At 41.3% G+C, this 18,048-nt stretch overlaps 1 protein-coding gene across 1 annotated transcript in view; it reads right to left on the bottom strand.

Moving 5' to 3' along the window:
* TBC1D9B (TBC1 domain family member 9B) overlaps positions 1 to 12,906 on the bottom strand; it is a 49,439-nt gene extending 36,533 nt beyond the window's left edge. The window contains exons 1-5 of the mRNA XM_063292220.1: positions 12,725 to 12,906; positions 8,289 to 8,399; positions 7,852 to 7,970; positions 6,928 to 7,156; positions 6,325 to 6,583 (exon numbers count right to left, since the gene is read on the bottom strand). Coding sequence (XP_063148290.1) covers positions 6,325 to 6,583; positions 6,928 to 7,156; positions 7,852 to 7,970; positions 8,289 to 8,399; positions 12,725 to 12,842 — 836 coding nt within the window. The 5' untranslated portion in view covers positions 12,843 to 12,906. The remainder of the gene's footprint in view (positions 1 to 6,324; positions 6,584 to 6,927; positions 7,157 to 7,851; positions 7,971 to 8,288; positions 8,400 to 12,724) is intronic.
* Positions 12,907 to 18,048: the final 5,142 nt, after the last annotated feature.

Genomic DNA, 18,048 nt, shown 5'->3' with positions numbered 1-18,048 from the left:
AACTATTATAAAAATATCCTTTCAAGAGCTGCTCTGATTCCAAGGAAAGAACAACGGCACTGTGAAGATGACATGCCAAATGGAAAGAGCTGGCCAACATTACAGGACCTTTGGTCAGAAAAAGAAAAAAGAAACTGTTCAGGGTAATGTAAGAATATACAGAGACGTGATAGAAAAAAAAAAGGTGTAGTTCAGAAATCCAGTTAAAATATATACAGTATACGTAAGCCTAATAATAGAAATCACTGTGGTCTGGGAGAGTATTCATCTGAAAGGAAGACCAGTATTTTTCCTCCATATAATTTCTCTTTATAAATACAAGGGTTGTCTTATAGTTCCTAGGAATGTGGTAATGGAGGTTATCTTCCTTTGAGGTCGAATTGTCCCTTCTTTGGGGTAAATACAGTAGCTATGATTAGAGATGATTAGAGATAGCTATTTTTCCTAGGAATGAACTCAGAGAAAACTAGTTTTGCAAGTTGGCAGCAAGCAGCTGTACATAACACTGCCTGAACATATGAAAAATTAACCTTTCCCTGCCCATAGAGATGTTTTGCAAAAATTTTTAAAAACCTGGGTTTTTAAAAAATTATTTCAGTCTATTAATTCACTTTTAACAGGGCTGGAACCCTCCAGGTTCAAAGCCCCACTGGGCTACACCCTACTTCTTTGTCTAATACACTTCACAGGATTGTTGTGATGAGAAAAGGAAGAAGAATCAAATACAATGCCTTGATTGCTGTCATAATACATATTCACTGGATTTATATTCTGTATTTACAGGAGGTAAATATAGTTATAGTTGTAATAACAGCAGACGTGTTTATCAGTTGCTGACTAGTGCATCATGGCTAACCATGCGTTTTAAAAAATCTCCAAAAGGTTTGTGGCATGCAGCACCCAAGGCTGCTAACCCAGAATGGGAGAACTAACTGTTCTCTCCTATCTCTTGATCTCATTCTTCAACCACTCAAGCAGAAAAACATACAGAAAACCTGTAACTGTCTTGGCATGTGCATATGAGAGTGAAGTCCTGGCCTTTCCCTCAGGCATTACTGCCAGGTTATTAGTGGAGTCTGAGATGTGTGTTTTGGTGTCCTGAGCGATTTGTGTGGTGCCTTGATTACTGTATTATGGTTATTTTAATTGTATTTGTTTCATTTTAGATTGGTTTTATAACATTGGTCTGTGGCATTATCTGTTAGCTGCCCAGAGTTACTTGTTTAAGATGGGCAGCTATGTAAATTTTCTAAATTTATTGATTAATTATTAAATAAAGAGAACTGGAAAGCAAAACAGTGGCTTAATTATGCAGGCTGCATATGAGGATTTCCACTCATGAGTCCATCATTAGAAATCTAACAACTTTCAATTGGAACAACTGAAAGAGCAATTTTATGTTCTGGAAATCAATTCCATATCTGCAACAAAATCCAGTTCAAAGATTCTTGGATTACATAAGCAGTATATTTTTGGGATATAATTAGGCTGCATGGGAAGATCATCACCTACATGTTTCCTATTTCCATTATTTCTGGTGGCTCTAGGAAAAATGTTGGGAACAGAAATTGAGCATGTGTTTATGAGAGGCACTGGGAAGAAAATGCAGAAAGTTCACTGCCTGGTTTGGTAGTTGAAATTTCAGCCAGTCCCGTGCTCCTGCAATTCAGGAGATCAAGAATGGCACTAAACTAATTGGGCAGATCAGAAAGAATCCCCTTGGATTATTTTCTGGTTGCATATTTTCAATTATTTCATTTGTAACCACGAAAATTGGGGGAAAAAAGCATTATTGTTGCAAGTCATACTAAAAAGTACAGAACAGAAGATAATAAGCCCAAAGGAAGAGTAGGCAGAAAACAAACAACACATACACAAATACTACGTAATGCCCAGCTTACCCATCTTATCAACCCAGCATCACCTACTCCAGCTGAAATCAGTCCTGGATGTTTTCCTCCTCAATAAATGTGCCCACACTCATACGTGAACATTAATATATGCATGTGTGTACATATACATACTAACCAGAAAGCATACTCCAAAGTGTGCCCTTGCAAATTAAGTGATGTTATAGACGTCTTATCCTGGTGTCTGGAGGCTGTGACAGTCTGGATGGGGAACAACAGGCTTCAGCTGAACCCTGGCAAGACTGAGTGGCTTTGGGTTTTGGGGCCTGCCGGTTCTAGGACTATGCCATCTTTGATACTGAATGTGCGATCCAGTACCAGTGCACCATCTGGGGGTCCTCCTGGACTCACAACTCCTGCTTGAGGAGCAGGTGGCAGTTGTGGCTAGGAGGGCCTTTGCGCAATTGTGTGTGCTTCTAGAACAGCATGTTACACCTCTGCTTTGTGAGCTGCGTTAGTTGCCAGTCTGCTTCCGGGTCCAATTCAAGGTGCTGGTTTTGACCTTTAAAGCCCTTCATGGCATGGGGCTGGGTTATTTGAGGGCCCGCCTCTCCCCAATTACATCTGCTTGTCCCATCAGATCTGGCAAGAGAGGCATGCTGTCGGTCCCATCTCTCAGGGAACTACACTTGGTGGGCCTGAGGAGGTGGGCCTTCTCTGCCACGGCACCCACCTTATGGAACATTCTCTCCCCCAGAGTGAGGTCAGCTCCATCCCTCCTTATTTTCTGGAAGTCCTGCAAGACCTGGCTACATCATCAGGCCTGGGAGCCTCAGGGGACTGGTGAGATTTTGAGGTGGCTCTGTTGCTGATTGAATCTCTTGTGTGTGCCTTTTTAAAAAATATGACTGTGTTTGACATGTTTATTGTTTTATGCTTTTTTGCTGTACCCTGCCCAGAGTCACTTCTTGTGAGATGGGTGGCCATATAAATTTGATATAGACAGATAAGAAAGGGAAGGCCAGGAAAAATAACATTAATTAAATTAATAATTGCTAAGTTGAATTATAAAATGTTTTAATTACCCCATCTGTACAGAAAGATGCAAATCCCTGAACATGTGTGAACACACTAGTACACTTACCTTTCTTCTCCTACTATAGGAAAAGGCATGTTATTTAGTTAACAAAGAGTTACAATTCACCAATTACAATTGGTGAAAGGCATTTTCTCTGTATAGAGGAAACATTAGTTTCTTTCCTTTGGGTAAACATGGTTTGTTTTTGTTATTAGTTATTGTCAAGTCAATTTCAACTCATGGCAACCCTGGGGATAGTTGTTTTGAATTGTATTTGGTCTTCAGTCATGGAGCTAATTGTTCCTAAATTGGTATCCACAGTTGTTATTGTATCAATCCATCACACTATCAGTCCTCCTCTTTTGTGTTTTCCTTTACACTTGCCAAGCATATCTTTCCCTAATGAACTTTCTGTTTACATGATGTGAAGTCTTGTCATAGTCTTGTCATTTGAGCTTCCAAGGAAAGCTTAGGCTTGATTTACTTCAGTATCAATTGATTTGTTTGTTGGGCAGTCCATGGCACCCACAGTATCCTTTGCCAACAATGTAATTCAAAAGCATCTATTGTTTCCATCTCATTCCTTCACATTTCTTTCCAGGTGATATTATTGAAAATACTATGAACAAGTTGGATATTTGTACATCTCCTCACTTACAGAAGTTGTTTAGGTCCTTCATAGCCATTTTTCCAAGGACAATACATTGTTTGATTTCTTTACTGCACACTGTTTCATTATTGGTTTTGGTCCAAGCAAGTTGTCAACTATTTCTAAGTTGTCAACTATTTCTATTTCTTGTCCATCAAATGTGAAATTATTGATGCTACCAGTTGTTAGAATCTTTGTCTTATTTAGATTAAAATCCAGACCCATTCTGAGACTCTGTTCCTTGATCCCGATAAGCAGATGGTTCACTTTCATCCAGTAATGCAGTATCACCAGCACAGCTGAGATTGTTGATGAGTCTTCCAACAATTTTCACACTTCGATTTTCTTCATACAGTCCTGCTTATCTGATTATTTCTTCTACATAAGTATGGGGAAAGTATGCAGCCTTGTCATATACTTTTGCTAATTTTAAACCATTATATTTCTCCTTGTTCTGTTCAAACTGTTACATCTTGACCAATGTAAAAATTGCACATGAGAATTACCTGGTGTTCTGTTCGTCTCATGCTTGGTAATATAGCCCAAAGTTGTTCACGATTTATGCAGTCAACAGCTTAGCTATAGCTAATGAAACATCTCTAGACATCCTTTTGGTATTCTTTTGTCTTTTCAAGGATCCATCTCACACCCGTAATGATGTCTCTTGTTTCTCACTGTTTCCTGAACCCTGTTTTCACTTCAGCCAATTCTCACTCCAAGTATGGTTTTAGTCTCCACTGAACAATTTTGAGTGAAATCCTGCTTACCTGTAGGAGGGTGATTGTGTGGTAGCTTCCAGTAAATTGGATAACCTTTCTTCAATATTGGTATGAGCACTGATGTTTTCCAGTCAGTTGGCCATAATGTTGTTTTCCAAATTTCCTAGCAAAACCTTCTGAAAGCCGTCTAAGTGTTGTAACAGCTGCAGCTGATTGCTGTAATATTTCAGTGGGAATGCCATCAAGCTCAGTGCTTTTGTTCTTTGATAAATCTTTTATTGCTACTTTGACCTTTTGTTTCAGTGGTTCCTGATAGTAAGGTATAGGTTGAAATGGCTGATTAACTTGAACTTTATGGTATAATGACTTGGTGTAGTCTTTCCATCTTTTCTTGATCTTCACAGCATCATTTAACATGGATCCCTGAGTATCTTTTAGCATTCCAATTTGAGGCCAGAATTTTTTTTAAACTCTCATAGTTTTTGGAAAGCAAATCTTATTCTTCCTCTAATATTTTTTCAATTCTAGTTCCTTGGCAGGCATTGTCATAATAGTTCTCTTTGTCCTGCCTTGAAGCATGTTGGAAAGTTTGATTCAGTTCTGCAACTGCCTCTCTTGCTCTTCTGATTTTTGCTTCTCTGCATTTCTAAGCAATTTTGAGAGTTTTTTATTATCCATTTTGGCTGTTTTTTTTTAACCTTCTGCAAATACTTTCTTGTTTTCCCATAACTCTTCTGGTACTCTATTGTTACTATCCAATGCAGTGAATTAATTTTGCAGGTAGCTTTTAATTCTGGTGGTATGTTTTGAAGGTAATACATTGCTACATTTATGACTGGATTGTTCTTTTTCAGCTTTAGCTTGCTTTTGCATATTAGTAGTTGTGACCTGTACCACAGTCTGCTCCAGGTTATTTTTGTGGATGTTGCTGAGCTTTGCCATTGTTAACTTCCACAAATATAGTCAATCTGAATTTTGTACAGTCTAGTGGACAAAGTCTATGGGTAAAGTGACTCCTTGTGTTGCTGGAAGGAAGTGTTTGAAATGAATAGATTCTTATGAAAGGCCTTTCTCTCTGCAGGAAAGAAAGATTAGTTTGTTCCTGTTGGATAAACATGGTATAATTTGCCAGTAATTGTATGGAAGAGCCAGATGGGTGAAGTGATTAAGGCACCAGGCTAGAAACCAGGAGACCAGGAGTTCTAGTCCCGCCATAGGCACAAAGCCAGCTCAGTGACCTTGGGCCAGTCACTCTCTCAGCCCTAGGGAGCAGGCAATGGCAAACCACTTCCGAAATCTTGCCAAGAAAACCGCAGGGGCCTGTCCAGGCAGCCGCCAGGAATCAACACAGACTTGAAGATGCGTGCACACACACACACACACACACACAAAATGGTATAGTGCAGGGCCATGAACATACTTAATCCACATTTCTTGTGTGTGAATGATCAAATCACCATTTTCACTCCCCGACCCTAAGAAAAGCTTGAAGCAAAACTGCATCCAACCTCAAAATGCAGAGGAATGCCACAGGAGGCAATCAAGGCACCTTCTAGCCGACAAAAAGCAAGGTACAAAAATGGCATCCAAACAATGCCCCCCCCAATATTCTATTTGGCTTCTTAAACATCTGACCATTCACAATTAGGAGGAAGAGGGCTGCAAAGTCACCAAAGTGCCACACCATCAGAATGGCATTTCTCTGCCTAATTGATCAAAACAGCATATAAATGATAGTTTATCATAAGACAGCTTTATCTTTGTGGGAAGGGAAGCCAGGGAGAGGAAAGAGTTCTCCCCAGTGATCCATTCTGACATGACCAAGATGCAGAGCTTCTGCTGGAAAATATACATTTGAGGCTGTTTCTACAAGAACTGAGTCTGAGCCAGAAATAAATTGGCTCAGCTGTCAAATAAAGACAAAGTTGTGGGTGTGCTGAAGCCAATTAGGGAGTGACCTACGTCATGTGTGGAGGTGTCCTTAAATCCTGGAAGACAAAGAAACACAGGCACTTTATGCATGCTTACCTCTTGAGTGCTGAGATATTCTTGAGTGGCTTGCTGGGTTTGGGAAGCAACATGTCCTCCGTGAAACTTTTATTATCAAATAGTTGACGCATGGCAATGTTAGCCAATTGTTCCATTAACTTGAAGGTCTCACTGATGTTGAGGAACATAGAAAAGTAGAGTTCACTGTCTCTGGTACTCACTTTGATGCATTCAGGAAACAGAAGGGTAGCATTCTTCTCTAGCTGTGTTACATCTACCCACTGGACTATCAAGGTCACTAGAGAAACAAGCAAATCCAAATCATCAATTACTATCACAGAGGTTAGATGGGAAATCTTTTAAAGTAATTTACAGATGTTTAAACAATACTGGTGTGAAACAGCCCATTGTTCATTGCTGAACTATAACAAAGCAGTAAGGTTAAAAGATGCATATTTCCAATCCACTCCACCCTATGGAAGAGGTATGGGAATTGTGGAATTTGCTATTAGGGCAGTATGAATGTTAGTTATAGATCCATATTTAACACTAATCGAAAAGCAGGTTGAAAAAGCCAATGCTATCAGACTTAATACAAGTTCGAAGTATTAAACAATAAGAGTCCCCTCTTTGACAGGTTACCTTCTTTGCCCAAAAGGAAGGAATAGAAACAAAGGTGATTAACAGTGAGATACAGCCAGCCCTGTCTTGGGACACGTCCTTTCCAATAACTGCAGGAGTAATAATTGACAAGTTTCTCTACTTCAGGCATTCCAAACTGTTTATGCATCTTCAGTTCTGCTTCCTTAAATTTGCCAGGATCTTCTTCCCCCTGTGGCTGCTGATTCTTATTCTCTTCAGCAATAATTCCCTGAGGGGAAAAAGTGACAAATAAAAACTAAGGCTTTTCATTTGGTGCATTAGTTAACCGTTAAGCAGTTTTCCATATTCCTCTGGAAATTGCACTTTTCTGTGTGTATACACAATTTCCTAATGTTCAAAGCTCACATTCAATACTCCAACAACTATGTTAGCATACTGACTATTGTTAGTGACATTATTAATGAGTTTTCACACTGTTTACCCACATCCACAAAAGTGCCCGGATCACATACGAATTGCATTTCTTTATGTTATGTTTCCCCACAGATGGTACAGAAATGTCTGAAATGCTTCCCTAACTATAAAGAAAGCTGTGCAGGAAGTAAGGGAGCACAACAGAAGTGGAAGAGAAAAGGACATATGCAGAAGGAAGAAAAAGAATAAATTTGAGAAAGAAGAATCAACAAAACTCTCTGAAGTTTTTCTTCTCTCCTAATGCAACCTTGGTCCAAACACACTATAGCAGTTTAATTATACAGTGGAATATGAAAGGAGTTCATCTAGGAGTTTCAGGCTGAGTGATAGCGGGCAATCTATATGGCTGGTCCTTGCGAAATGCCAATTTAATGCACACCATGAATATTTGCCCCATTGATTTTTACGTGGAGATTAAAAATCTACAGCTCTCAGCAGTTTGTCTTTCAGTTACTAAAGAATCGGGTAAGAAGAACAGGTGCCTCTTACATGTATTTTACCCTTGACAAAGGTAGTGATATCTTCTTCATTGTCAAAGATTGCAAGAGTTTGGAGCAAATTATTCTCTAGCCATTCCCAATGTTTTGTAATCTCCTGGCGGGACGAGCCTAAAAAGAGATTAAGAACAACCACAATCAGAGAAAATATACACCAAGTTTTCATATCATAACCTTGGCACTAATAAAAAAGGATGAAAATGTTTGTATCAGTCAGTTATTTGTCAAGATTTTTCTTTTAACTTTCTATTCAGATCAGGATTTTTTGTCCCTCATTTGATCAAAGAGTCCTAAATTAAAACTCTTGATTATGTATGCCATACACCCCTGATGTGTGGATGGCTGAAACTGGGCAAAACAGAAAATATACACCAGTAGGATTTCTTGTTTAAAAACTCCCTGCTTGCCTGGCTATATCCCAGTACTTACCACATGCCACTGCCCAATAGATCTGAGAATCCTGCGTCTGATGTAAGATCCTATAAGGAGCAACTCTAGCACTGGAGTCTAAAACAACATCCAAGGTCCCCACAAGCAGTCCTAAGACAACAAAAATGCAGGGAAGAATGTTATGAACGCAATCTAACCAAAAGAAAAATGTTGGAATGGCTTAAAGGAATGTGCATATTGAACATAAAAATTTAAAGGACAGTAGTTACAGACTTGAAAAAAAGGGTCTCGACTTTAATTGGATGATCCAGAAAAAAACTGGCTTTAGACAGCTACTATAGGCAATTTACATGTTCCATTTTTAAAGGAAGTATTTCTTTGCTTTCATCAGGCATGACCAAGGGAGATGCTGCAATCCACTTCCTTTGATATGTTCAAACAGCCTAGACCAGTGTTTTTCAAACTTGGCAACTTTAAGATGTGTGGACTTTAACTTCCAGAAATGGGAGTACAGGCTTGGGAGTTCTGGGAATTTATTTATTTTTCTATTCCTCCTTTATTATTTTTATAAATAAATCAAGGTGGCAAACATACCTAATACTCCTTCCTCCTCCTATTTTCCCCACAACAACAACCCTGTGAGGTGGGTTGGGCTGAGAGAGAGTGACTGGCCCAAGGTCACCCAGCCGGCTTTCATGCCTAAGGCGGGACTAGAACTCACAGACTCCTGGTTTCTAGCCCGTTGCCTTAACCACTAGACCAAACTGAAGTTAGAAAAACACTGGTCTAGACAATCACCTGCTAGGGTTTTTTTTAACCTTGGAATCCTGCACTGAGTAAGAGGTTGCTTCAGTGGCCCTTCGAATATTCTGACTTTATGATAGAAGAAAAAATATTGAGGTTTTAAGGACGGTTTATTCAAAAACTCTCTGAAAAAGGTATCATGGCTGACAATGAATTTTGCATCGCTGCGAAGACTATTTTCTAGCAAGTAACATTTGTGCGCTTTGCTAAAGCCTGATAGAAGAAATTGCCCAAAGCAAGGATGGGGAGCCTCTGGATCATGGGTCAAACACAGCTTCCAGGGACTCCTCTGTAACTGAACTCTGCCTACTACCTGTACAGCAATCTGGCTTTTAGAAAACACTCAACCAAAACATTTCTAAAGCTTATGAACCAAACGGGGAATAATTTTCAAATGTGGCAGAATAGCTTCCTCCCCATACCATATATAGGCAATGGCTGGACTTGTGGTTGATAATTCAGTTCAACAGTTACCATAAGATAATGACTTCTATTACAATGAGCCAGCAAGCTAATCTATAGTGCCAGGATATATAGAATTCACTCCTCCAATAAATGAGAACAGCCAAGGAGATTAGGAGACAATTATTGCAGAGATAATCATCTTACTATACCTAATGATATGCTAAATTTATGCTAATAAAGTTCCATCTCCAATTAGAACTATGAATTCAAACAAACACCTTTTTGAATTTGCTCATATGCTATCTCTACAGCTGTTGATGACCAGTTAAATGTAGTCCAAACAAAAGCTGGGTTTACTCATTACACTAAGCCAAAACTTAGCATAATGTATGAACAGGATTCTCAATGGTTAATACAAAATGGAATTCTCTTCCTTTTCAAATACATTAAATCCATAGGTGAGCATCTTCTGGAAAATCCCTATTTAGGTGATTATTAGTTGTAGGGAAAGGCAAGTGAAGAATAATATTACATCATAAACCTCAGCTGTTACAGAACAGATACGATCTAAGCAATATTTGTAGTTTATATTTTATAAATATTTTCACCAGTTTCTTTTCCCACAGTTCTTATATATACCATGTGTGTGTGTGTGTGTGTGAATAATATATATTATATTCATAGAATAATATACATAGGTAAAGGTAAAGGTTTCCCTTGACATTAAGTCCAGTCGTGTCCGACTCTAGGGAGCGGTGCTCATCTCCGTTTCAAAGCCGAAGAGCCGGCGTTTGTCCGTAGACACTTCCGTGGTCATGTGGCCAGCATGACAGTCACAGAACGCCGTTACCTGCCCACCGAAGCGGTACCTATTAATCTACTTACATTGGCATGTTTTCGAACTGCTAGGTTGGCAGGAGCTGGGGACTAGCAACGGGAGCTCACCCCGTCATGCGGTTTGAACCGCCGACCTTCCGATCGGCAAGCTCAGCAGCTCAGCGGTTTAACCTGCAGCACCACCGCATCCCTATGTGTGTATGTGTGTGAATAATATATATTATATTATATTCATAGAATAATATACATACATACATATAATATAGAACTCATGGCCTCTGGATTTCTAGTCTGGTGCCTTAACCACTACACCAAACTGGCTCACATTTTGGTATTAGACAAGGGATATACTTGTTCCCTTTTTATGTGTTTGTCATTTTTGTAAACTACCGTGGAAACTTACTCAAAACGATAAAACTTGCAAAACCGCACCTGCCCTGTGAACAACATTCCCCTCAAGATCTGCACAACCCTGATCTTGTCTGCCCTCAGGGATCTGCCTATTGGAGGCAGGGGGTAAAGCCTCCAGGGAACCCACGAGCAGGTTTGAATATTGTGAAATTGTCTGCATCCACTGGATCCGCAGGCTACTGGAATTTCGTTTTTTATAGTTTTAACCCTTGTTAGCTCACTGGCTTCTGCCTAAATGAAACATATTTATTTGTTAAAGCTGGAATCTGAACTTAAGATGTGAACATATTTATTTGATTAATATCCCAACTTTTGTACACAAGCTTAAGGTGGCTCTACTGTTCCCTATTATTTTTCCCCACAACACCCCTGTGAGGTGAGGTGAGGTGGGTTGGGTTGGGTTGGGTTGGGTTGGGTTGGGTTGGGTTGGGGGAGGGGAGGGGAGGGGAGGGGAGGGGAGGGGAGGGGAGAGGGAGAGGGAGAGGGAGAGGGAGAGGGAGGGAGAGGGAGAGGGAGGGAGAGGGAGAGAGGGAGAGAGGGAGAGAGGGAGAGAGAGAGAGAGAGAGAGAGAGAGAGAGAGAGAGATAACAGATTGCTAGGAAAGCCTTTGGCCCAGGAGAGATCAGAAAAGTCACACACCAGGCATTTCCATAAAAATAATTTTATTTACACAAAGCAAACATATTTACAGGCTCTCAGTGAGAGCTGCTTAACTCTCTACATGCCTACACAGAAGGGAAACTGAAACTAAAACAAGTCCAGGCAAGTTCCTCCCCCCAGGTGCAAAAATTAACAACTGAAAAGGGGACAATTAAATTCAACCTCTTCACCCGGCCAAAATGATTAGTTACCATAGTAACCTTAATCTGCAGTAGAAAACAATATATTAACAGAGAGATCAACACAAAGTCACCTACAGAGTTCCCATGTTGAGGGTGGACTAGGATTTCTGAAGGAATATCTCCCTCCCTCTGTCTCTGTCTCATTTGTGAATTTCTAGGGCCAAGGAATTTGTTTTAGCTATAGACACGGTGTGCTATTTGGAAATCTCCCATGTTTTCCTACTGCTTCTTCCCTTTTTTCCCCTTATAAGCACACACACTCTCAAACAACATGCATTTGAAAAGTTAGACAGAAATAAAAAAATAACTGCATAAGCATTGTTGATTGACAGTGGTAGGAATCATAAACATGAAAACACCTTAAGCTAATGAAAGCAGAATCTTTTCAAGTGGGGCAGCTATCACAAATGTAAATAATAATAATAATGATGATGATGATGATGATGCAACTCAGAGCTTCCATAAAAAAAAATTCAGCACCCATAATGCAATCCTTTAAGTTGAATATAACCTTATCACCTCTGAAAGTAAGATTTTCAGTAAGCCCACATATTCCTAAGTGACATGTTACAAGCTTTTTGATTTGCTCTTTACAAGAAGTGTTAGATACTGAAGCAAAAATCCTGAGGGGTACCCCCACAGAACATCTACCCTGTATTTTTGGTAGGTGCCCGGTACAATGTACATGCATTGTCCAACACAGTACAGTATCAGCCTTTTAAAGAAAGGCTGAACAGACATTCTGGGGAAAAAAAAGGAGATGCCAATTAACGACTTGATGGCACATAATCAATCATTCAAATATATGAAAGACAAAACAGGGGCAATCTTCCTTCCGGGTTAACACTTTCTTCACCCAGAACCATCATTCTCTCCAGCCGACCTGAAAGCTGACTGGAGGGTGAGAGAGATCCTGGCATCAAAGCATTACAAAGGAGGCCTCTGGAACCGTTCAAGGCTGGTCCGTTTCAGGTTTAAACCCACCGCTCGTTTAGCTTCCGTACAGATCGGGGGTAAGACCCACTCAGAGGCTGCCAAAGCCCCGGGCAAGGCGCTTCCCTGAACCTAGGCCCCGGCTGACCCGCACAACGCCTCCGCCTCTCTGCGAGGCGGGGCAGACCCCTGGCGGCGGCGGCGGCGGCGGCCACTCCCTCCCTGCCGACCGGCTCCACTCACCCGTCAGGCCGCCCCCCTTGCCATGGCCCCGCCGCCGCTGGAGAAGGAAAAAGGGGTTGGCCCGCTCGGTGATCCAAAGCGCGTTAGCCAGCAGCACCTCCTCGGGGCCCAGCCACATGATGATGGCGCTGCTGCTGAGGCAGCGGCGCTGGCCCCGCCGCCGCCGCCTCCGTCTGTCGCCCGGGCTGGGTCGCCTCTCCGAACCGGCGGCAGTCACAGGTGGTCACGGGGCTGCGTACGCTGCCGTCAGAGCTAGCAAGGTCGGCGGCGCCTGTCGGCGGCGCCCCCTAGCGACGCTGCTGGCACAGGGCAGCCCAGGAGGCCGGGCGTTTTTCTCCTTCCTTGCGGTTACAGTTGCTGTTGCGGCTAGCAGTCCCAGCGTTGCGGGCGTTTAAAATCGCCCAGAATTACTCTGCGCAATGAGATTCCTCGCGGCCCATGGTTTTACACCTTGATCTTGTGTATATTTATTAGGGGATTACTTTTCTTGAGAGCGACCCCGATGTTTGACATTGCTTAGCACTAAAACCCAATGAAAAAGAAAATCAGGCCGGCTTTGCTGGGGGGAGGATGGGCTATGATATCTCAAACTGTATTCACATTAGGCACTAATCTGTGGATTGCTTAACCATGGTTACCTGATTAAGCCACTGTTGTCTAGGTTCTAGGGCTGTGCAATGGTCGCAAATTGCACAGGGAGATCTTCAGAACTCCCCTTAGCATATCCTAGCTGTTCATAAAGCAGCCTTGACTTTTTCAAGCTTCAGGGTGAACCTAGAAGAAAGATGGCATTTAGAGTTGCACCCTGGATTCAACACTGATGCTAGATAACTTCACAACGGTGGGTGGGGCTTTTAATCAGTTGCACCTCCGCCTGGAGAACAGTGGTCTGGTTTCAGTAATACTTGCCCTGGTAACCTGGCCACTGGATTACTGCAACATGCTTTTCATAGGATGGCCTTTGAAGATAGTTTGGAAGTTTGGCTTGCTTAGAATGCAGTGACTCAGTGACAAGTGGCACCTCTTTGGGTGGCATATCACTCACTTTGAAACAGCTACACTGTTTGCCAGTTGCTTTCTGAATCTATCAAGGTAATCTGGACCCTTCTAGTCTGGTTTCAGACAGGCAGAGTCCTGAGAGAACATTAGTTGCACTTGATGATCTTTGGTGGGCTCAGGATGGGAGGAGTGCATCCATTCTGGCCCTCCTGATCTCTCAGCGGCCTTCAGTACCATCAACCGTGGTATTCTTCTGGACTGGCTCAAGAGAGTGGAAGGCAAGGTGCTATGGTGGCTCTCTTCCTTGATCCAGGGCTGGTTCCAGTGGGGCTGCGAGATCAAACCCCTACATGAAGTCACTGGGGGAGGCCATCCATTGATATGGGGTGCAGGATCATCCATACACTGATGATACTCAGGTATAGATATCTGCCTCCAACCAAGTGAAGCTGTCAAAATTCTGTCCCAACAGGTAGAGGCTGTGTGGGTTTAGATGGGTAAGAACAGGCTTCTGCTCAACCCTAGCAAGATCAAATGGTTGTGGATTTTGTGTCTTCCAGTTCCCAGGACTGGAGAGTTTCATCCTTAGCTCGTGGGGAAGATTACTTCCTTTATAGTTCCCTTTCTCCTTGGTTTGCACCAAAACATACTAGTTGCCACAGGTCCTCTATATACATTTTGCATTTTATGCTCAGTGTTCTATGTAGATAGAAGCCGTGAATCTTGATCCTGGACTCTAGCAATGTTCACTGGTTTTCCTATTCTCCCATCCAACTACTTTTCCTCAAGAAATCTAATATGGGTTTCCCTGAAGACTATTATAATGAGGGACCAAATACAGTGCAAAGTAATATGAATATAACCAGCATGCCGTATTTGAGCACAGTTCTATGATTCCCTAGAATTGGTTCCCTGGGGACATAAAATTGCCATCCCTACCTCCCCAGTTCAGAGACAAGAACCTAAGCAACTCTCCTCCTTTTTGATGCCTTATCCTGAGGTGGGGGGGGGATAATTTTGAGCTTCCAAGTGGGATGGGGGAGGGGGTTGAAAGAGGGAAAAGACATAAACATGTGAGCAGCCAGGTTGCGCCTCACAGACATGCTGGGCACTGAATCCAAAGGCAATCCTACAGATTATACAGTGGGATTTACCAAGCGATGCAGTTTTCACAAACACAGCTCCCATTGAACAACACTGTCTTTTTAAACAGCTTTTTATTGAAATGTATTACATTAGCAAACCCTAATATAATGGCATACACCATTAATGGTTCAGCATATACCACACAGCTACAATACAGTAGTGTACTGACATCAGAATATGCAGACTATGAATTTTTGTGGCTGCCAAGCTACAGCTTATCACACAAGTCTGAAAGTTTCGATTGTCAAGAGGGTGGCATTCTGCTTGCACATGCCAAGATTAAACACAAGGCAAATAGTCCTTTTCACTTCGCCAGGCCTCTAGTAGCTTTCTGGATCATTCAACTCTTCACTGTTCTCATCAGTGTAACTCACAATATGGCAATAAATAATTCAATTACATAAGCCCTGCCATTATTATTTTACACACTCAGCATTTGGTATTTTAATAACTTTCATTTGTCAAATCCGATCCCCCCCATCTCCTTCTCAACATTCTTTTTTACTGGGTTTTTTTTTTTTGTGCATAGTTAGCGTTGACCTGTATTTGGAAATCCAGAGCAGACATAACCCCCTTAAGTACTTAGCTATCTGCTGCATCCTCGTTTGGGAAAACAGCTAGGATTTAAGATGTTACATGCGCTCGAATCATGATTCAGTGCAATCACTGAAATGGGTCTGACACTTTGAACCAATCGTTTGTGTATTTGTAACAGAATGCCCACATGAATGTCCCCTATTTAAAGCCACAAATCTAAGGATTTGAATGCATAGCCCTTAAATGGCACAGAGAGGGCATCTTCCTGATAATCCATTTCTTTTGCTGCAAGCTGCCCAATAACTGAGATACTGCTAGCTTTTGTGCACTTCTGAAAGATAGTTTTTCCTAACATAAGGCTTAGTGTGATACTTTAATCACCTCAGTGACAAATGTACAGATGTAGAGAAGATAGGAGTGCAGTGAAACAAATGCTTCATTCTGGTGGCTGCTTTAAAAAACAACAACCCACAAATGCTGATTTTCCACAACCACTGAAAAATTGCCTGCTCATCCTCTGCTTCTTTTTCCTGACAAAACTCAGTGTGGTTTCAGTTGTTGCACAGCAGGCAAGAATTCCATTTTTGCAGCTTTCTTTCATCACGGCATATTTATGCCAGAACAAAGGGTACCAATTGAACTACAAGGCCTAGGTGAAACTAATAAAGGCACAGAAGCTGACAGAAACAAAAGGTGGCCAACCTTCATATATAGTTTGGGTAATCCCAGATGTGAGGCTTATTCTTCCTGGAACAAATAACATTACACTAACCACCACCACTAGCAAGCAGCAAGCTATTTTTTTGCTCAAATTGCTGTAACTGAAGACAACTTTGTTTGTCATGGAAAACGGGATAGCTAAAGCCATTCAAAGTGCAATTTGCTTCACTGCTGGAAAAAGGGCCACTTGTTTCACCAGGCTACAGAGCTGCGTAAGTGACAGCTATTTTATATGTGCTTTTTGTTAATGCAGATCAGCCTTGCTAACTTGTTAACAAATGTGATAGCTGGGCATGTTAAGGTTATCTTCTCCCTGGAGCCACCAGCAGTGCTCAAATTACAGGGGGTGGGAGCGGGCCCTGTATTTCAGCTGCCATTTTTGGAAGTGTCATAGAGAAGCCTGATGATGCCATCAAATCGGTGAAGCTGAAAGTTGGGGCTCCTAGTTAGGCTCTTGACCTTTCCCTCTATAATTTAAGCACTGATTTTCAATGCAATTAGAACATGCAGTTTTAGAAATCTAATTATTGAAAGATCACATATTTATTAGCCGTTGCTAAAATTCAATTATGGATAACACTGGCAATTCCAAGGGGATAAATAATTCAACCCTTGCAACTAAAGCAGGCATCCTGGAAACATTAGGACTACATCAGTTAAGTGCAGAACATCCTCTTGAAATTATATTCCCTTCGATTCTGTCACTTGGATGCACCAAAAGTCAAGAGCTACAAGCAGACTAATCAAGCACAAGTGAACAAACACAGAAAGAATCAAGCGAAAGGAAGACAATTCAAGTAAATATACAAAAAATATTTTCACAAAGCTTTCATTAAAATGGTTCAGCACCTCAGAATGCCTGACATCTATAAGAAAAAAATGGGCAAGTAGAAACATGAGCAAACAAGCCAACATCTTCAAAACGGTCACACATACAAGCATTTACATAGCACCATCCATGCAAAAAGCTTGCCATTCTTCATAAATATGAATGAAGTCTCACACAATTCTTGTGAGGTAGGTATTATTACCATATTACATATGAGTAAATAAAAGCACTGAAGATAAATTTATTTGGAACAACTGATGGAACAAAGTATCTCCTGTTCAAAAACATCTAGAGCCAAGCTGGTGTGCGTTGAGTCACACCCCAGGGCTTATTTCCTTAGTTTGCTGGACAGAGGGAAAAGTGAGCCAGGGCTCCTCCTCCAGCAAATCCATTGGTGTGCCTAGAGCAGCTCATAAGAGGATTTTGCTAATTTTTTGCCCATACCAGAACATGGCAGAATCTGGGCTTGCACACTGCTGGCATACTGCAGATCAGCTTTGAGTTCCTCTGCAATATAGAAGGTGAAGTATAAAGAAACCTATCTAGTAATATCTCTGTAACAGAAGAAAGACAGCTTTCTCCAATAATTGCATCTGGATAAGCTTAATACACTGAATGTGACTAAAACAACAAAACAGCATGATTAAAGTTTACAGTCTGGGGGCATCTAGCTCTTCTAAAATTAAAATGCGTGGGGACAGACCTAAGAGCAGCAAATCCTCCTGAACTATGTTGATATGTAAACTGACTGATCAATGCATATCTGCTCCCTTGTCTTTCCCACTATTATCTTGGTTTCCTGCCTAGCCCCAAATATGATAGCCCTCATAAGTGAATATAGTTCCCTCTGAGACACTTTTTGCTCCCTTTAACTTCACCTGCAAGTCTGCAGCAGCAATTTGTGCAGCTGTGTTGCTTGAGTACAGCTAGAATGCACACTTAAGACTATACGAATCAAGTATAAAAACAATTGAAAGAATGCACAAAATCCTTTCCACTCATCCCTGGAAATAGCAGGACAGTAAACATACCTTACATTGCTAATGTTTCACTGCAAATGTTCAGCTTTTAAATGAACAATAAAACCACACTG

This window comes from Candoia aspera, chromosome 2 (genome assembly GCF_035149785.1).
Source record: "Candoia aspera isolate rCanAsp1 chromosome 2, rCanAsp1.hap2, whole genome shotgun sequence".
Lineage (NCBI taxonomy): Eukaryota > Metazoa > Chordata > Lepidosauria > Squamata > Boidae > Candoia > Candoia aspera.
This window is presented reverse-complemented; position numbering and strand designations above follow the sequence as displayed.